This window comes from Symphodus melops (genome assembly GCF_947650265.1).
Source record: "Symphodus melops genome assembly, chromosome: 7".
In the NCBI taxonomy this organism is placed as follows: domain Eukaryota; kingdom Metazoa; phylum Chordata; class Actinopteri; order Labriformes; family Labridae; genus Symphodus; species Symphodus melops.
In genome coordinates, this window is record NC_136697.1 from 7,953,212 (window position 1) to 7,975,842 (window position 22,631).

Here is a 22,631-nt window from a genome sequence, read left to right on the forward strand (position 1 = left end):
ATTCATAAAGCTTGTAGCTCGAATACTATCTGTGCGCAAACACGCCAAGAGGTATCCTTCTCTGTGCTGTTTGCTCTTGTTCTTTGTCTGAATGTGGAGAGAAACTAGCTGCCCCTGTGCTTTGTTTGGAGCTGCACTCTCATTCTGATGGAGCTCAGTCCTGTCCACATAGAAATGATGAGCTTGGAGCAGGGCAGCAGACCTTTTACACTTTACTGTGAGGCCAGACTCTAAACATGTGATACTATATTTTAAAAACGAAACTTTCTCTATGAGCGGCACAAGAAAAGACAACTCACATCGTTGTCATGGTGATTTCACACCTGATATGAGTCATGCTGTTTGCAGCAGTGATTATAGGCTGATACATTGAATACATTTTCTAACAAAATGACTGCATAATAGATTATTTCAATAGATGAAAACAGCTCTGACACACACATGCTCTCCAGCACAGTTGTGCCTGTTTTCTGAATCAGACCGTGTCTGTTTGACTCATTTGCACAGGTTTAGGACATGTACCATAAAGGCAAAATCATTTAGTGAATCAGGCCCATATGTTTGTGTTAAACCCTACTCTGTCTGTCTGCAGGTGAATACAGGCTGTTCATCAGGCTGCATGTGTCCTAAAAACCTGGTGTCAGACGGAGCAGGAAACTGTGTCAAAAAGAACAGTTGTCCATGTGTTCACAACGGACAGGTGTACCAAGCAGGAGAAACTGTGACTGTGGACTGCAACACCTGGTTAGTACACGGCCCAGCATACACAACACAACTATTATTACAATATAGTTCAATTATATTACTGAGCTTAACTAGTTAGCTAGCTAACTAATTAGCTAGCTATTGGCAACATACCATCAGGAATTGAAGAATAATAGCCAATCAAGTCACAGTATATTTAAAGTTTTTATGTTTCTGATTCATCTCATCTTGTTTTATAAAAAAAAAATATGATAAAAATTATGATCTAATGATCTCTGAACTCTGAAAGAACTATACCTACATGTTTAAACTCATGACTTAACTTTCCATCTGCCATTTGTCCCTCAGTACCTGCCATAAGAGGAAGTTCATGTGCACCAAAAATCTTTGTGATTCTGTTTGTGGTATCTATGGCGACGGGCACTACACCACGTTCGACGATAAGAGGTTCGACTTCAATGGACAGTGTGAATACACACTCCTTCAGGTAAAGCGGCATCTCGTCATGTGTGCAACCAAAGTTTTAATCTTCATGATGCAGGGTAGGTCCACACTTTTTTTTTGTGATGGACTAAACCAAAAAAGTCTTGAGCAACAAACAAACATCACTTCCTGTTGCAGATTTCAGTCAACTACACAATAAATGTCTATTGCTTATAACTCTGGTTTTGCACCACAGCAGTTGTTAAATGTGAGTTAAGGTTTATTATAGAGAACTGCTGTATATTGATTACTGATTTAGTAAATTTACTGACTAATTGAAAATTCTTCATAAAGACTAAACTAAACTTGGACAAAAGAGCCAAATAAAATAAGTTATCATTTAAAAACCTTACTAATTTGTGATGACACTCCTTGAAAACCAATTTACCTGCACCTGTAATTTCAGGAGTTGAAATGCCTCTCAAAGCCTTTATTTTTTGTTATTTGTATGTTAAGTGAATCTATAAAATAGTGTTTTTGCTTTTTTGACCTCCTCATTAACAATAATATAACTGGACTTCAATCACAGGGGAAAGCTAGCTAGCTAATGTAAAAGCTTGTGATTTGTCTTAGAATCAATCAATAACACCAACCCATTAAGTTGGGTAAAAATGTCTGTGCTGCTTTTATTAAAAAGGTCAGGACTTAGTAGTCATTACCTCCTGTGTCTGTGCTTCACTCAGGATGACTGCAGCGGGGTTCAGGGCAAAAGCGACTTCAAGATCATCTCGGAGAACGTTCAGTGTGGAAGCCAGGGAACCACCTGCTCCAGGTCCATCAAGATCTTAATCGGGGTAAACACATCACCCTCTCAGTTTGGACCTATACTATGACTCAAACTGCAACCGATAACCTTTTCTTAATCAACGATTTAAAAAAAAAGTCTGCGATAAGTCATAAATGCTAGATGACTGGGGATCAAGCTTGACTGCTCCAAATTATTTTAGTTGAACATTTTTGATGACAGCGTTTTTTAAAATCAGTTTCCAAGATGCTGAAATCCACTAAAGTTTTCTGCTCTGGTATTTCTTCTTGGCTGAGAAGACACTATATTAACACTTGAGAGCAACACTCCACACATGTAAGAGCTGGTATATCATTGAAAAAGTATTGGGGTGTGAGTTTTCTTTAATTATGCATCTGTATTTTTTTAAACAATTTAGATTCCCGACATTTCTCAACTTATTTTTTGTAAACTGCAACTTCTATGTGTGCACATTGACCTGCAGTCTCATTATGGGCATTAGAGTCTAGTTGACCTGTTAACTAACAAAGAAAAACTCTCACAAGCCTTAAAAAAGGGGACATGACATTTATCACTTCCAGCCAGTTGTTGCGTATTTAATTGATTAGACAATATTTCCTAAAAGACCTTAAGTATATTAAACATAAGTCTAATCAGTTCCTCATTGATAGGGCACCACCTGGCTTTCCAGGAATAACTATATTAATTATGAATAATTAATTAGTTATTAGTTATTAATTAAATCAATCTCATATCATAAGTGTGAATTCTAGAGCAGTTTCTTATCAAGAGAGACATGGAACACAGTACTGAATTTTATGTTAAGTTTAATAAATGATAATAATGAAATAAAACAAAACAAATATAAAACAAAATAAAAATAATAGATTGTTACAGCAGAGAAATGCAATACTGATGTATTGTGAGCATGGAATGTTATACCTCGAACACTATATATATAACTTGACTCTTGTGGTGAAATTATAGGTTTAGTAACGAGATACGACGTGATATTGTTTGAAGTATTTTAGACGGCAAACGAATAAAGAATAAACTGGATTAAAGAATCTGGGATTTAATTTGGACTCGGATTACTTAAGAAGACACGGCCAATATTATTTCTCTCAACACCAGCTCAGAGCAAATTTTACTTTTAGAAGACTTCCCAACTTCCCTCCTATGGATCTTGCACAGGTACTCTTGTTCTCTTTGCTGGATCCAAAAAAAAACCGTTTTCAGCAAGTCCATCAGCCACCGTAGTAAGCCAGATAGAAGGTCGAGTCTGTCGCTTAAAGGCGAGAGTTATGGATGATGACTGATTTGGCTGGCGTCGTCTCAGTGTCCCGAGTGATTATAAACAAAAATAAATTCTTTTTAAAGTCTTTGAAAGTTCAATTTCCTTCTTAGATGAATCTCATGGCCATCTTGATTTTAATCCAGATCTGGAAATTGTTGTCCAAACACGTGGTGAGCCAAAGAAAAGTTTGAAGTTTGGAGAAATAAGATTTATGAAAGGAAAACCTTTAACAAAGCAGATTAATCACATGTGAAGAAACTTAGTGTCCTTAAATTACGTCTTCTGTAACTAAATAACACAACCTATGATTATGAGAACACAAATACATCATCACACAGTTTACACATCCCACAATGGTTTTTGTCCACTTGATGGCGATGTTGTTCCACGTCCAATTCCTATTAAAATTGACTTACGTGTGGACTGACGCAGTTAATGCTTTTCAACATTAACTGGAAGATCCTGTTAATCATGATATTCCTGAGGACGCAGAATATCACAACACAGTGGTGTAGTGATGCCCTGGAAAGTGAGTGTAAATGGCCTGTGTTATAGACAGTGATATGTTTAGTTTTCCAAAGTATGGGCCTTTACTATTTGTACATTGTCGCTTAACTTCACTTCAGGGAGTCAGACAGATTATGAAATTATAGCTACATACAGTAAGTGATGCATAACACACAGCAGCAACATGTAGGCAATTTGTTTACGTAAAAGATATTTTGTGTTTCTGTTCTGATTACCAAACCGGCATCCAGGTTCTTGGTTACCTGGTTGACAAGTCCAGCCCTATCTCATATTTGATTGGTTGCCTGCTGTTGTTCCCTGCACTTTTCTGAGTAGTGCCTGTAACGGATAAACAAACTTTTCTGGTTTACTGGCTGATAATTCCGTACATGTTTCTTTTTTGTTGTTGATATCCACAGAAAAATGAATTTCGCTTTATAGACGAGGGCTTCCATGTGATCGAGGGCAGCATCAAAAGTCTCCCTCATCAGGTGTACAAGAGGGGTATTTACCTGATACTGACCATCAAGCCAGGACTCATTATCATGTGGGACCAGAAGACCAGCCTCTTCATTAAACTCCATCCAGATTTCCAGGTAAATATTGTAACGTATTGTTCATTGTTCACAACCTGAAGCTTATTAATTATGTCTATTCAAACTGTTAGGCTGCACAAAGACAAGCACCACTAAGGAGGCTTTCAGTTTGGTGCACTTTGGCGCCCACCGGAGGTCTCACAGTAAAACTGCACTGTCGTAAAGTTCAGTGTTGAACTTGCAGTGCTTGAATTTCCCTCGGGATCAATAAAGTATCTATCTATCTATCTACTGTTGCTTGCAGCTCTCTCCAACATGTAAAAGCCTGTCCTGTATTTCATCTAATCAGGCTTTTTATTTCTTATTATTTTCATCCTTCATCGTCCTCTTCCTTCTCTTTGTCTCAGCCATGATATCAAACAGTACAGAGCTAACTGGATACAGCTTTTCAGCTAAAGACTGCTGTGTGAACTAGTGTCATGAAGCAGTATGCAATTCTCACCAGAGAACCGCGGCCTGCTGCCAAAGTTACATACTGCAGTGAACGGTGACTGGGGTGCTCAGTGCTCAGTACTTATAGATATAATTATAGAGTTCTGTTAGATTTGCTTCGAAACTACTATCATTATCATTGAAGAATTACAAACTGCTGCTTTAAAAGACAAGCTCAGACTGTTTTCATCTTATAAAAGATAACATCAATATTTTTTATAAAAAAAATAAAACAGCAGATCTCATCGTACTGACAGACTCCAAGTTCACTAAGTCTCGAGTCACTAATCTCTAAATTTGTAGCCAGCTGCAGTTTCATAAACATGTGCTTTTACAGATTGTCAATAGTAAATGTGATATAGGACAGTGGTGGCCTGTATCACATGAAGAAGGGACCACGCGGTCTCTTTCTTTGTCTCGGTCATCTGTGTCTAACATACACTCTGCCTTTGTATTCCCCTCTCTTAGGATAGTGTGTGTGGTCTGTGTGGAAACTATGATGGCAACAGCCAGAATGACTTCACCACGCCGTCTGGGGACATCGTGGCAGATGTTCTTGAGTTTGGTAACAGCTGGAGGTTTTCAGCCAGCTGTCCAAGTGCCCAACTGGTTAATGATCCCTGTGCCGCCAATGGTTACCGAGCATCCTGGTCCAAAAAACAGTGTAGCATCATCAACAGTGTCACCTTCCAGAACTGTCATTCACAGGTAACTATGGTGATAGTAAACACTGGGGTTTATGACAATTGATGGCTTTTATTTTGCTCTAGCAGCGACAAAAACTTCAAGTCAGAGCACGTCTCTCCAAGGGTTACTGTTGCTAGGCTATGTCTGTTCACAGCACTTCAGCTTCCCTCAGAGGTGACTGTTAAGTCTATTTTAAACCCCAAAAGTTAAACAATTTTCAACTTTGCATGCAGCAACAAAGAACAGCTAATGCCGAGGGTGTTTTGGTGCTTAGGATGAGAAGCGCTGAAAGCTGCTGGCCTTTATTGGTTATGTTTGGGAAATACAGTAAGTGCTGCCAGTGCAGAAAATGGTGGTAACGGACACGGGCCATTATGGTCATTACTGACCTATTTTGGCATCGTCCAAGAGGGTGCAATGTGTACCAGTTTGTATCACTGGTATGACTGAACAAACTGGTCAGACTGGGAAATATTTTGACTGAATGTTCTAAATGCTTGCCTGATTTGAGAAACCCCTGACCTAACAGCAACATCAACTCAATAGCTCTACTGTTAGCACCAATAGGACAGCCTAGATCTTTTCTCCTATTATAAGCAAAGCCTCTACTCCTAATATAACAGGCTTACATTATTGTTAACTTCCATCTTTGATATACTGCTTAAAACACACTTTTGTATGTTCAAGGTGGATCCAGGTCCTTTTTTTGACTCTTGTGTAAAAGACTCTTGTTCCTGTGACGTGGGTGGAGACTGCGAGTGTTTCTGCACTGCTGTGGCTGCATACGCCAAAGCTTGTAGTGATGCCGGGGTCTGTGTGAGGTGGAGAACTCCCAAGATATGCCGTGAGTTTGTTACCATGACACAAGAATAACCTGATTCGGCAAAGAGGATGAAGGGATACTGCTGTGCAATACAACTTATATTTACTCATCTCTTGCAGCTATATTCTGTGACTACTACAATGCCCCTGATGGCTGTGAGTGGCATTACAAGCCTTGTGGAGCTGCTTGCATGAAGACATGTAGAAATCCATCTGGAAATTGTTCAAGCCTCATCTCGGCCATGGAAGGTATTTTCAATAGAAATTCTGACATGTCTTTTTAATAAGTAAATGACATTTTATGTTTGTCTCCCTGCTGCTTATTTGTGATAAATAGGCTAAACAAACATTATCATGGTTTAATCAGTTGGATATATTTTGACCCAGATTATTCACATAAATAAAAATAAAAGTGGACCTAATACAGAGCTCGGCCCACACCCTTGTGGACAGACACAATCTGAACATAGACCATCAAACATAATGCACTGAGACTGATTGCTTAGATAGTTGGAAAATCAAACAATGGCTTCTTCTGAGTGTCCTGAACTCAGAAGTTCAAAATCGTTTTAAAACATCATGGTCGATTGTGTCAAAAGGTTATGACAAATCAATGAAAAAGGGAGCGCAATGTTGTTTCTTGTCAATAGTAGGGAGTAATATAATATCACAAGAGATTCAAGGATTTTAACCAGTACTGACAGATTGGAGATTGGCCTATAGTTATTTAAAATATTTTGGTCACCCCCTTTCAATAAAGGGAGGACAAAAGCGGACTTTCATATCCTCGGAATTTCTATAGAAGTCACGGTAAGGTTAGAAAGATGTGCAAGAGGTTCTGCTACCAAATCAGCTCCTGTTTTCAAGAAATAAGGATCCAACAATTTCGGGTCTGAAGTTTTCCTAGGATTCAGCTTTTAAGGCCTTATGAACATCCTGCACAGAAAAGGGCACACAACTGAAAGATTCACCAGTGTATACTGACACTTGAGTGCTGGGTTTCACAGATGCAGAGCGAGCAGAGTCAAAAAAGGAGCCAGAAGATACAAGATGTTTATTAAAACAATTCATTTCTTCCATTTTGTCATGAATAGCAACACAATCATTCATGACAAACGTGGGTAAAGCTTTAGAGTTGTTGCTGACTGAGAGAGATTTTATAGCTTTCCAAAATCTCCTCGAGTCATTCACAATTTTTGTGATGACAGACAAATAATACTCAGATTTAACTCAGAGTTAACTGTATTTCCTAAGGGTGCATGGCTATTTAAAATGTGCACAAAGCCATCCTTAATAACATTCAATGCCATCTCATTTGTTAAAATGAAACAATCATGATTAAACCCCTGTTAATTAAAATGTTTAAGATCCCTCCTAGAAAGTACATAGGGTTTTGATTTAGGGATTTCTGTGCTTCTTTTAGCAGCAACACTCAAATCATTGCAAAAAACAACTCCAGCTGAAAGTTTATAGGAGCATTAGACAAGATTAAATTAATAAGGGTCAATCTCTCAGGGTGTTTATGATTTGGGCGAGTTGGTGAATTAATCATCTGGATCAGATTGACCAAATCACATTAAAATTTCAAATCATCAGATACTGGCTTGAACCTTTCCCAGTTTAGATCGCCTGCTTAGAATGTCGTTGAAATTTAGTCTTGATAAAAGTTGCATCAATCAGGTTAGATGAGGTCTATAACACCCAACAACAGTTAAACCAAAATCCTTATAAATTTCTAAATTCACTGCCAGAAATTCCAGTTTGTGAATCCACTCAGGTACAATTACCCAAACATGAATTTGTGAGTTCACAAAAATGACAACTCCACCATCTTTCTTGGCCTGTCAGTATGATAAACATTGTATCCATCACTGTTAATATCTTCATCAGTGATTGATTTTGTTTGCCATGTCTCAGATACAACAACCGACTATATCCATTTTTACAAAGATTTATGTACTTACACATGGCCCACAGATGATTCTCAAAGAAGTAATTAAACTATGCAAAAAAATTTGTTGAAATAAAAAATTGTTATCACTCAGTCATCATCTGGAATTTCTGTATTCAGCATTTGTGAAAAATGAGGGCACTCAATTTGTGGATCGATGGGTAAAGGAGAAACAAACTGTAAAGTACTCTGAATGATTATATATCTCCTTAGGATTAAAGATCCTATCATTGTTTTGCAGGCTGCTATCCTCATTGTCCCATAACCCACCCCTACTTCGATGAAGACTCCATGAAGTGTGTTGCATGGAACCAATGTGGCTGCTTTGATGACATGGGAAACCATTACAACTTCGGAGAAAAAGTCCCATCTAGTAACTGCAACTCTTGGTATGGCTTCTGATATAATTACATTTTGACTTTTAGTAGAGGCAATACAAGGGGCCCAAGGCTCAAACAATCGCGAGGTCCTTAAAACCTGTGTTCCTCACCTTTATGTGTCCTCATCCTCTTTTTCTGGTTCCTTTTTTTAAAGATTTTTCTCTGTAGCCTTTCATTGACAAACTTTGGTTTTCACAGCAATAACTCATGCAACGCTTAGCAGGGCAATGCCAGTTATTGCTGTCAGATATGGCCCACTAAGGGAGGTTTCCTATAGTCTTTACAAAATGTGCAATATTTGGGCCACTGCTTTGGTTTCAAGTTTACCAGCTCTCAGGGGCCCCTTGTTTGTCTGTGGCCACACGCAGTTGTCTGCCCTGCCTGTTGACAAACAATGCTCTGAATTTAAAGATGTTACACACAGTAAGCATAGGCAATTTAAATTGTTTGAACGTTCACCCTTAATATGTAAAAACGAAAAAACAAATATAATGGGGGTGAAACAGTTAATAGTGGTCATAGTTTGGTTTCCACCTCAGTTTTGTATCATACCAATGAATGTAGGGTTAAATAGTTATTAGTGAACAGCGAGTTCTTTTTAAATTAAGCCACAGAATCTACCCAGCCGTGTTTCGAATCAAATTTTCGTCAAATTCTTTTTTATTGAAATTCAAACATGGTATACATGAAGCGCAGTGCGGTTCAGTCAATGGGAAAAAAAAGAGGATGTTAACGCAGTCACCAGCCATACCGACAAAGGCAGAGTAATAACACACATACAAAAACAAAGCTATTAACTGCACACGATAAATAAGTTAAGCATGGACCTGCAGCAGCAGCCTGTGTTTCTCTACTTATTTGTTTATTTTTAGGATATGGAAGAATAATAACAAAACAAAACAACATCAGCCATTCAAAAAAAAAAAAAAAATGTCTCCATTATAAAACAACCACTACCCTACTACCTTATGTGCCATAAGATAAAATGAAATCCCCAGTCACATTTGAGATCTAATTATGCATCTGAAAGAGCCAAACAGCCAAGCTGCATCTGGATTAAGACTTTTAAAAGTTCTGTAGAGAGTTCAAAAAAGGTCCATTTCGTTAAATTGTGCACTTGCATGTTGGAGTGAGAATCTTATTTTCTTTAGTGTTATAATACATAACGTCTGCTAACCATTGTGCACGCGTGGGCGGGACAACACCTTTCCATCTGAGCAACAGCACGCTTAGCCAGAAGAGAAACAAAGGATAGGCTCCTCTTTTTGCGCCGATAGCTGTAACAATCCATTGGTGACCCTAAACACAGCAACAAGAGGATTGGATTTCAGTTTAATGTTTATTATTTTCGACATGGTGTGAAATACATCTGTCCAAAATTTATCAAGACTAGGGCATTGCCAGTACATATGAATAAGTGATGCTTCAGTACTCTTGCTTTTGTCACGGTATGGGTCAATGTTGGAATAAAAACGAGATTAACTTCACAGAGATGAGCTCTGTGTACCACTTTGAACTGGATGAGGCAGTGGCGAGCACATAGAGACGTTGTGTTGACGCATTTGAGTATAGAGCCCCAAGTGTCTTCAGATATAAACAGGTCCAAGTCTTCCTCCAATGGATGTAATTATTTTGTCTATAGTCTCCTGCTTTTTAGGTCTGCCACTATGTTATCGAGGATGTGAGTCAACAATGGTTTTTTCTCATGACGAGGGGAGACAGGAAAACTTTGAAATGAGAAATTGTTATGCATGTGGGTACCTAAAGAAGTTCGACTTACGCAGATTGAACTTGTTGCTTAACTGCTCAAATGATGCTTGACCCTTCCTGTGCCATTCACGAAAAACAGGGTCATGCATTGATGGTTCAAAAAGATGGTTTGATTCAACAGGGCTTACAAGAGAAAAACTGTCAAGCCCAAAGAATTTCCTGAATTGGGCCCATATTCTTAAAGAGTATTTAATCACTGGGTTTTTAATGGGTTAGATCAGAGGGAGAGGAAGCGATGATCCCAACAGGGCAGAAACAGACATTTGTTCAAACTTTTGGATTGTAAATTGTTGAAATTTAACTCCATATGCACCCAGTCAGGGCAGTGAAAAAAAGACCAGAATGAGAAGCAACACAAATTGACAGCCCAATAATGGAAACGAAGATTAGAGAGCGGTAGACCACCACTGGCTTCATTTTTCTGAAGAAGGGTCTTATTAAGGCAAGGACGTTTACCCTGCCATAGATATGATGAAACAATTGAATTAAGCTTGACAAAAAATGCTTTCGGGACAAAGATCGTTAAGGCCTGAAATAAGTATAGACATTTTTTGTTGGATGTTCATTTTCACATTTATATTTCCCAAGAGAGATATTGACAGAGGGGACCAGTGGGAGAGTTTTAGTTTAGTTTGGTCCAGCATTTTGACAAGGTTCTCCTTAAATAAGTCTTTATATTTACAAATGACTGAAATACCCAAATAAGAAAATTTGCTATTTTCAAATTACAAAGGGAGGATGCTAAATGAGTGTGCTTCATTGTTGATGGGGAAGATTTCACTTTTGTGGCGATTTAGTTTATACCCTGAATGTTGACCAAAAGGATTGAGCAGTGATAAGACATGGGGTAGTGAGGCAGTCAGGTCTGAGATGAACAGCAAGAGGTTGTTGGCATAAAGAGAGACCTTGTGTTCTCTGCTGCTCCTCTTAAAACCTGATGTGTCGTTTACATATCGCGTTAGAGAGCACTTTGTGTGGTATTCAGACAGAACTGTAAATAACTGTGGAGAAAGTAGAGAAGAGAATTTCTTGTAAAAGTCAATTGGAACGCCATTAGGATCAGGACATTTACCAGACTGCATTGAAGAAATGGCTCAAACAACTTCTGATTGGGTTATGGGCTCTTCCAGTTTCTTTCTACAGTCTGGATAGAGTTTGGGAATTAAAATAGTAGTGTTTATCAATGTCTTTAATTTGGTCAGCCAGCTCAGATTGCTCTCTACAGGAGCTATGTTTTAGTTGGGCCGAGTATGATATGGTCTGCCCCCTGAGATATGCTTTAAGTGTGTCCCACACTATTAGACTACACATGTCAGAGGATGTATTAGTAATAAGAAAAAAGACAATCTCTTCCTCCATAAATTTTTCAAATTTGTCGCCCGACGGAAAATTTGTGTTAAATTGCCAATGCCTGCTTCTCTGCGGGAGTCCAGACAGGGATATGGTCAAAGTGACGGGAGCATGGTCAGAGATAATTATACTTTCATAAGCATTGTAATGGACAAGTGGAAGAAGCTGGATATTGAATAGTTATGATGCACATGCGGAAAAAAATGAATATTCTCTGTCATTGGGGTGTAAAGAGTGCAACATGTTGCAGACTCCATAATTAGAGAGGAATGTCTAAATATTGGGGGCTGATTTACTTGTTGTGATATCATTGCTAGAGGATTGATCTAAAACTGGGTCAAACCAACAATTGAAATCAGCTTTGAATATGATGGAGTATGTGTTGAGGTCTGGGAGTATTGAAAGTAGTTTTTCAAAAAAGGACGCATCATCTGAATAAGGGGCATAAACATTTACAAAAACCATGTGTATTATACAGTTTTCAAGAGACAACCATATACCGACCGAGCTTGTCAGAGGCTACATTCTGATTATGAAATGAAATATTTTGATTAATAAGTATTGGCACTCCTCTGACTTTGGCTTGAAAGGAGGAGTGAAAATGTTGCCCTCTCCAGCACTGCAAAGTCGATCACAATCGGAACTGCGAGTGTGAGTGTCCTGAAGAAATGCTATTTCTGTCTTAAGGTGTGAGAAGACCTTCTTTTTTTAACAGGATGATTTAGGCCCTTGACATTCCAACTTAAACATTTTAGATACCATTACCGACTGAAAGTTACTTAAAAAAATAGGGATTTTTGGTGCAGCTGTGAGGCACTGGCAGGGAGCAAAAAGAGGTCAGGAAGCAAAAATTGATGCAAAAAAAAAAAGTTAATTCATTTACCAAAAAGCGTCATATTGCATCACATGAAAGAAACATAAAATATTTTGTCGTCTCAGGGCAAAATGAGGGTTGGATTCATGACCATTCAACACTACTACCATGTTTCTAATAATACAAAGCTTCATGCAAATCGGTGAAGTATCCCTTTAAGAGAAGAGACACGTTGGCCATGTTCTTCCACTGCAAGTCGTGCCTGGTCATGTTTGGAGTCAAACTGAGTGAACAAAGTGCTAAATTCAGTCGCTATCGCCTCCCGGTGTTTTTTAAGCAACGTGGTAATGACCTCCAGTGTTAGGTTAGCCTCGTCTTTTTTTCCTGAACTTAGGGGCTTTGGAAGCCATTTAAAAAGACTTTGAGCTAAACTGAAAGAAAAAGTACAAAAATATTGCATTATTCCCAGATTTGGATGAAAGGATTAAAGGGCTGGATGGTGTAGAAAGCTAAGAATTTACTGGAGCATACGCAGCGCGCCTAATCCATCTGCCTGTCTCCCGGAAGTCCTCAAATCCAGTGCTACTCTTTGCTCTTGTTGGCTTTGGTGTGCTTCTTTTTTTCTGTCTGCAAATTATGAAATGTGGGACATGTAAAATAACATGAATTGAATTATAGAACAAATTTCAATTCATTAAATGTTTGTTTTTGTTTTATTTTTTAAATGTAATTTTTGACTATTTTGTAATAAAGATAAGACAAATACTTTATATTAGATGGTGAAAAAACAACTGATTAAATATATTTGTGAGGACTTGAAAGAATGTTGAGTCCAATGGGTAATATCAATATTTTTTTCTATTTCTTAGTCATTGCACAGCATCTGGAATAAACTGCAATTATGAAGTGACCCGTAAGTACACACAAACTCTTTCTCTGTCTTTCTCTTCCTCTATCGTTCTCTCACACACACAAACACAAATAGACTATGTGTGTTTATTTAAGTAAATACAGGTATATAAATATTAAATACATTTCACTCTATCAGTTTGTAGATGCTATGCAAGTGGAAAAATCTACAATTATGGGGATGTCATCTACGATACTAATGACGGGCTAGGAAGCTGCATGAAAGCTGTGTGTGGAGCCAATAACACAATAGAAAAAACCACTTACTCATGCACAACTACAACAACGACTGGACCGACAACACCTCCCTTTACATTTACAACAACTACAGGTACAGAAAATTCACAAAACATCTCTTTAGAAATCTGGCTTTATTTTATAAATATGTACAAGTAACACAGATAAACACTTGCTGATTGATCTTTCAAAACAGATGTTTTGAAAATTAAATTTAATATATAACCAACACTACAACTGTTTTTTTTAATCAACAACTTCAGAAACCTCAACAACCGAAGAAGAAACAACACCAACTACTCCTTTAACTACGACAATTGCAACCTCAACACCTGAGGAAACAACAATAACTTCTACTCTTCCTCCTACATCGACTCTAGCTGAAACTACAACACCTGAGGTAACAACCACAACTCCTACTCCTACCACAACTGCAACCACAACACCTGAGGAAACAACTACAAGTCCTTCTCCTACATCTGTTACAACACCTAAGGAAACAACAACTGCAACTCCTACAACTACCACAACTGCAACTACAACACCTGAGGAAACAACCAGAACTCCTACACCTAAGGAAACAACACCTGCAACTCCTACAACTACCACAACTGCAACTACAACACCTGAGGTAACAACCACAACTCCTACTCCTACTCCTCCCACAACTGCAACCACAACACCTGAGGAAACAACCACAACTCCTACTCCTACCACAACTGCAACCACAACACCTGAGGAAACAACCACAACTCCTACTCCTACCACAACTGCAACCACAACACCTGAGGAAACAACCACAAGTCCTTCTCCTACATCTGTTACAACACCTAAGGAAACAACAACTGCAACTCCTACAACTACCACAACTGCAACGACAACACCTGAGGTAACAACCACAACTTCTACACCTAAGGAAACAACACCTGCAACTCCTACAACTACCACAACTGCAACTACAACACCTGAGGTAACAACCACAACTCCAACCACAACTGCAACCACAACACTTGAGGAAACAACCACAAGTCCTTCTCCTACATCTACCCCAGCTGAAAGCACAACACCTAAGGAAACAACAACTGCAACTCCTACAACTACCACAACTGCAACTACAACACCTGAGGAAACAACCACAACTCCTACTCCTACCACAACTGCAACCACAACACCTGAGGAAACAACCACAACACCTACTCCTACCACAACTGCAACCACAACACCTGAGGAAACAACCACAACTCCTACCCCTACCACAACTGCAACCACAACACCTGAGGAAACAACCACAAGTCCTTCTCCTACATCTGTTACAACACCTAAGGAAACAACAACTGCAACTCCTACGACTACCACGACTGCAACGACAACACCTGAGGTGACAACCACAACTCCTACACCTAAGGAAACAACACCTGCAACTCCTACAACTACCACAACTGCAACTACAACACCTGAGGTAACAACCACAAGTCCTACTCCTACCACAACTGCAACCACAACACCTGAGGAAACAACCACAAGTCCTTCTCCTACATCTGTTACAACACCTAAGGAAACAACAACTGCAACTCCTACAACTACCACAACTGCAACTACAACACCTGAGGTAACAACCACAACTCCTACCTTTACCACAACTGCAACTACAACACCTGAGGTAACAACCACAACTCCTACTCCTACCACAACTGCAACCACAACACCTGAGGAAACAACCACAAGTCCTTCTCCTACATCTGTTACAACACCCAAGGAAACAACAACTGCAACTCCTACAACAACCACAACTGCAACTACAACACCTGAGATAACAACCACAACTCCTACTCCTACCACAACTGCAACTACAACACCTGAGGTAACAACCACAACTCCTACTCCTACCACAACTGCAACCACAACACCTGAGGAAACAACCACAAGTCCTTCTCCTACATCTGTTACAACACCTAAGGAAACAACAACTGCAACTCCTACAACTACCACAACTGCAACTACAACACCTGAGGAAACAACCAGAACTCCTACACCTAAGGAAACAACACCTGCAACTCCTACAACTACCACAACTGCAACTACAACACCTGAGGTAACAACCACAACTCCAACCACAACTGCAACCACAACACTTGAGGAAACAACCACAAGTCCTTCTCCTACATCTACCCCAGCTGAAAGCACAACACCTAAGGAAACAACAACTGCAACTCCTACAACTACCACAACTGCAACTACAACACCTGAGGAAACAACCACAACTCCTACTCCTACCACAACTGCAACCACAACACCTGAGGAAACAACCACAACACCTACTCCTACCCCAGCTGAAAGCACAACACCTAAGGAAACAACAACTGCAACTCCTACAACTACCACGACTGCAACGACAACACCTGAGGTGACAACCACAACTCCTACACCTAAGGAAACAACACCTGCAACTCCTACAACTACCACAACTGCAACTACAACACCTGAGGTAACAACCACAAGTCCTACTCCTACCACAACTGCAACCACAACACCTGAGGAAACAACCACAAGTCCTTCTCCTACATCTGTTACAACACCTAAGGAAACAACAACTGCAACTCCTACAACTACCACAACTGCAACTACAACACCTGAGGTAACAACCACAACTCCTACCTTTACCACAACTGCAACTACAACACCTGAGGTAACAACCACAACTCCTACTCCTACCACAACTGCAACCACAACACCTGAGGAAACAACCACAAGTCCTTCTCCTACATCTGTTACAACACCTAAGGAAACAACAACTGCAACTCCTACAACAACCACAACTGCAACTACAACACCTGAGATAACAACCACAACTCCTACTCCTACCACAACTGCAACTACAACACCTGAGGTCACAACCACAACTCCTACTCCTACCACAACTGCAACCACAACACCTGAGGAAACAACCACAAGTCCTTCTCCTACATCTGTTACAACACCTAAGGAAACAACAACTGCAACTCCTACAACTACCACAACTGCAACCACAACGCCTGAGGTAACAACCACAACTCCTACACCTAAGGAAACAACACCTGCAACTCCTACAACTACCACAACTGCAACTACAACACCTGAGGTAACAACCAGAACTCCTACACCTAAGGAAACAACACCTGCAACTCCTACAACTACCACAACTGCAACTACAACACCTGAGGTAACAACCACAACTCCTATTCCTACCACAACTGCAACTACAACACCTGAGGTAACAACCACAAGTCCTACTCCTACCACAGCTGCAACCACAACACCTGAGGAAACAACCACAACACCTACAACTACCACAACTGCAACCACAACACCTGAGGTAACAACCACAAGTCCTACCCCTACCACAACTGCAACCACAACACCTGAGGAAACAACCACAAGTCCTTCTCCTACATCTGTTACAACACCTAAGGAAACAACAACTGCAACTCCTACAACTACCACAACTGCAACTACAACACCTGAGGTAACAACCACAAGTCCTACTCCTACCACAGCTGCAACCACAACACCTGAGGAAACAACCACAACACCTACTCCTACCACAACTGCAACCACAACACCTGAGGTAACAACCACAAGTCCTACTCCTACCACAACTGCAACCACAACACCTGAGGAAACAACCACAAGTCCTTCTCCTACATCTGTTACAACACCTAAGGAAACAACACCTGCAAGTCCTACAACTACCACAACTGCAACTACAACACCTGAGGTAACAACCACAAGTCCTACTCCTACCACAACTGCAACCACAACACCTGAGGAAACAACCACAAGTCCTTCTCCTACATCTGTTACAACACCAAAGGAAACAACAACCACAACTCCTACTCCTACCACAACTGCAACCACAATACCTGAGGAAACAACCACAAATCCTTTTCCTACATCTGTTACAACACCTAAGGAAACAACAACTGCAACTCCTACAACTACCACAACTGCAACTACAACACCTGAGGTATCAACCAGAACTCCTACACCTAAGGAAACAACACCTGCAACTCCTACAACTACCACAACTGCAACTACAACACCTGAGGTAACAACCACAACTCCTACCTTTACCACAACTGCAACTACAACACCTGAGGAAACAACCACAAGTCCTTCTCCTACATCTGTTACAACACCGAAGGAAACAACAACTGCAACTCCTACAACTACCACAACTACAACTACAACACCTGAGGTAACAACCACAACTCCTACTCCTACCACAACTGCAACTACAACACCTGAGGTAACAACCACAACTCCTACTCCTACCACAACTGCAACCACAACACCTGAGGAAACAACCACAAGTCCTTCTCCTACATCTGTTACAACACCTAAGGAAACAACAACTGCAACTCCTACAACTACCACAATTGCAACTACAACACCTGAGGTAACAACCAGAACTCCTACACCTAAGGAAACAACACCTGCAACTCCTACAACTACCACAACTGCAACTACAACACCTGAGGTAACAACCACAACTCCTACCACAACTGCAACCACAACACCTGAGGAAACAACCACAAGTCCTTCTCCTACATCTACCCCAGCTGAAAGCACAACACCTAAGGAAACAACAACTGCAACTCCTACAACTACCACAACTGCAATTACAACACCTGAGGTAACAACCACAACTCCTATTCCTACCACAACTGCAACTACAACACCTGAGGTAACAACCACAACTCCTACTCCTACCACAACTGCAACCACAACACCTGAGGAAACAACTACAAGTCCTTCTCCTACATCTGTTACAACACCTAAGGAAACAACAACTGCAACTCCTACAACTACCACAACTGCAACTACAACACCTGAGGAAACAACCAGAACTCCTACACCCAAGGAAACAACACCTGCAACTCCTACAACTACCACAACTGCAACTACAACACCTGAGGTAACATCCACAAGTCCTACTCCTACCACAACTGCAACCACAACACCTGAGGAAACAACCACAAGTCCTTCTCCTACATCTGTTACAACACCTAAGGAAACAACAACTGCAACTCCTACAACTACCACAACTACAACTACAACACCTGAGGTAACAACCAGAACTCCTACACCTAAGGAAACAACACCTGCAACTCCTACAACTACCACAACTGCAACTACAACACCTGAGGTAACAACCACAACTCCTACCACAACTGCAACCACAACACCTGAGGAAACAACCACAAGTCCTTCTCCTACATCTACCCCAGCTGAAAGCACAACACCTAAGGAAACAACAACTGCAACTCCTACAACTACCACAACTGCAACTACAACACCTGAGGTAACAACCACAAGTCCTACTCCTACCACAGCTGCAACCACAACACCTGAGGAAACAACCACAACACCTACTCCTACCACAACTGCAACCACAACACCTGAGGTAACAACCACAAGTCCTACTCCTACCACAACTGCAACCACAACACCTGAGGAAACAACCACAAGTCCTTCTCCTACATCTGTTACAACACCTAAGGAAACAACACCTGCAAGTCCTACAACTACCACAACTGCAACTACAACACCTGAGGTAACAACCAGAACTCCTACTCCTACCACAACTGCAACTACAACACCTGAGGTAACAACCACAAGTCCTACTCCTACCACAACTGCAACCACAACACCTGAGGAAACAACCACAAGTCCTTCTCCTACATCTGTTACAACACCAAAGGAAACAACAACTGCAACTCCTACAACTACCACAACTGCAACTACAACACCTGAGGTAACAACCACAACTCCTTCTCCTACCACAACTGCAACCACAATACCTGAGGAAACAACCACAAGTCCTTCTCCTACATCTGTTACAACACCTAAGGAAACAACAACTGCAACTCCTACAACTACCACAACTGCAACTACAACACCTGAGGAAACAACCACAACTCCTACACCCAAGGAAACAACACCTGCAACTCCTACAACTACCACAACTGCAACTACAACACCTGAGGTAACAACCACAACTCCTACTCCTACCACAACTGCAACCACAACACCTGAGGAAACAACCACAAGTCCTTCTCCTACATCTGTTACAACACCTAAGGAAACAACAACTGCAACTCCTACAACTACCACAACTACAACTACAACACCTGAGGTAACAACCAGAACTCCTACACCTAAGGAAACAACACCTGCAACTCCTACAACTACCACAACTGCAACTACAACACCTGAGGTAACAACCACAACTCCTACCACAACTGCAACCACAACACCTGAGGAAACAACCACAAGTCCTTCTCCTACATCTACCCCAGCTGAAAGCACAACACCTAAGGAAACAACAACTGCAACTCCTACAACTACCACAACTGCAATTACAACACCTGAGGTAACAACCACAACTCCTACTCCTACCACAACTGCAACTACAACACCTGAGGTAACAACCACAACTCCTACTCCTACCACAACTGCAACCACAACACCTGAGGAAACAACTACAAGTCCTTCTCCTACATCTACCCCAGCTGAAAGCACAACACCTAAGGAAACAACAACTGCAACACCTACAACTACCACAACTGCAACTACAACACCTGAGGTAACAACCACAACTCCTACCACAACTGCAACCACAACACCTGAGGAAACAACCACAAGTCCTTCTCCTACATCTACCCCAGCTGAAAGCACAACACCTAAGGAAACAACAACTGCAACTCCTACAACTACCACAACTGCAATTACAACACCTGAGGTAACAACCACAACTCCTACTCCTACCACAACTGCAACTACAACACCTGAGGTAACAACCACAACTCCTACTCCTACCACAACTGCAACCACAACACCTGAGGAAACAACTACAAGTCCTTCTCCTACATCTGTTACAACACCTAAGGAAACAACAACTGCAACTCCTACAACTACCACAACTGCAACTACAACACCTGAGGAAACAACCAGAACTCCTACACCCAAGGAAACAACACCTGCAACTCCTACAACTACCACAACTGCAACTACAACACCTGAGGTAACATCCACAAGTCCTACTCCTACCACAACTGCAACCACAACACCAGAGGAAACAACTACAAGTCCTTCTCCTACATCTGTTACAACACCTAAGGAAACAACAACTGCAACTCCTACAACTACCACAACTACAACTACAACACCTGAGGTAACAACCACAACTCCTACTCCTACCACAACTGCAACTACAACACCTGAGGTAACAACCACAACTCCTACTCCTACCACAACTGCAACCACAACACCTGAGGAAACAACCACAAGTCCTTCTCCTACATCTGTTACAACACCTAAGGAAACAACAACTGCAACACCTACAACTACCACAACTGCAACTACAACACCTGAGGTAACAACAACAACTCCTACCACAACTGCAACCACAACAGCTGAGGAAACAACCACAAGTCCTTCTCCTACATCTACCCCAGCTGAAAGCACAACACCTAAGGAAACAACAACTGCAACTACCACAATTGTATCCACAACACCTGAGGAAACAACAACCGAAATTCCAACAACTACCTCAACTGCATTCTCAACACCTGAAGAAACAACCACAAGTCCCTTTCCTACAACTACATTACTTACAACTACTGTTGTAGTCACAGAAACACCACAAATTACAACTGTGGTTACACAACCTGTTCTCAACACAACTTCTCTGGCTTCACCTACCACAACAACACTCACTATCCCAGTCAGTACAACTGTCTTTTCAACAAGTGAGTCCTCGACTGAAACTACTGTTTCTACAACAGTAATCAGTGCTTCGACAACATGTTTTTGCGATGCCAATGGAGTTGCATATAAACCTGGTAGGTAATCCTTCACTTTTCATACTACATTCATAATTTTTTTTGTGTAACAATAATGTTTTCTAAAGATATTTGATGTATTTTTTTTATTTCAATGTCTCAAATGACATAGCTACTACATATATTCTAATGTTTAACCTCTATTTTTTATAATTTCATGAATTATCTCAAATTATTTCATGTGTGCATTTCAAGCATTACATCTTAAGAATGTATGAAACAATTCGATTGGCCAAGTAAATACACGTACATACAATGACCATACTACAAATTTATTTCACCAGTAATTTTATTATGGGTACATACTGGTTAAAGAAATGGAATTATCAGTTCACTAAAATCGTTCTATATGTGTATTGATATGACAGCTTTAGTAGTATACAGTGTGGTGTAAGTTGCATATTACTGTTTGTATTTTACTTTTTTTGTGGAGTTTATAATGTTGTGTGAGAACCATAAATTATTTAACAGTCCACTTTTCCTGAGATAAAAAATACAGTTCATCCTAAAGTGTAATATTCACCTGAGAGATATTTTTTTCAATAAAAATAAACAAATAAAGATAAGGCACATTTATGTACTGTATGAAGCACCAAAAATGCTATTGATATCAGAAGTCAAAATTAATCCGCCATTAGTTTGTTGACATTAGCGCTATGTTTTGCTGTGCTACTTTCGTGAAATGTTACCTTTTTGTCAGAACTAATTTCTAAACTCTGTTTCTATTTCCACTCTAATTTTCAATGTGAACTCTGATTTCACAGGGCAGATGGTCTACAATATTAGTGATGGCTTAGGATTGTGTTATATTGGACGCTGCAATGCATCGTGCAAAGTTGAGCAACTTAACATTTCATGTCCCACAACACCACCACCAACCACAACCCCAACCCCAACCACTGGCTACACAACAACCCTGGCCCTAACAACCCCGTCACCACCTGAGGACTGTATCTACATAAATGAAACAAGAATGGTAAATAATATATTAAATGACTTTCTCATGGTGACTTTAATTACAAATGAAATTTACAATGGTCCCCAGGAGCTACTGCTGACAATT

The 22,631-nt window shown here is 40.3% G+C and overlaps 2 protein-coding genes across 2 annotated transcripts in view; one reads left to right on the plus strand and one right to left on the minus strand.

Annotated features, from left to right (window-relative positions):
• LOC306827189 (mucin-5B-like) overlaps positions 1-22,631 on the plus strand; it is a gene marked incomplete at its 5' end in the record, with an annotated part of 49,695 nt that overhangs the window by 10,834 nt on the left and 16,230 nt on the right. The window contains 8 exons of the mRNA XM_079348859.1: positions 593-744; positions 1,054-1,192; positions 1,872-1,982; positions 4,157-4,333; positions 5,234-5,473; positions 6,140-6,296; positions 6,395-6,523; positions 13,588-13,779. Coding sequence (XP_079204985.1) covers positions 593-744; positions 1,054-1,192; positions 1,872-1,982; positions 4,157-4,333; positions 5,234-5,473; positions 6,140-6,296; positions 6,395-6,523; positions 13,588-13,779 — 1,297 coding nt within the window. The remainder of the gene's footprint in view (positions 1-592; positions 745-1,053; positions 1,193-1,871; positions 1,983-4,156; positions 4,334-5,233; positions 5,474-6,139; positions 6,297-6,394; positions 6,524-13,587; positions 13,780-22,631) is intronic.
• The window catches only part of selenop2 (selenoprotein P2), a 230,315-nt gene continuing 214,742 nt past the window's right edge, over positions 7,059-22,631 (minus strand). The window contains exon 6 of the mRNA XM_079347824.1: positions 7,059-7,070. The gene's annotated coding sequence lies outside the window, so the exon portion shown is untranslated. The remainder of the gene's footprint in view (positions 7,071-22,631) is intronic.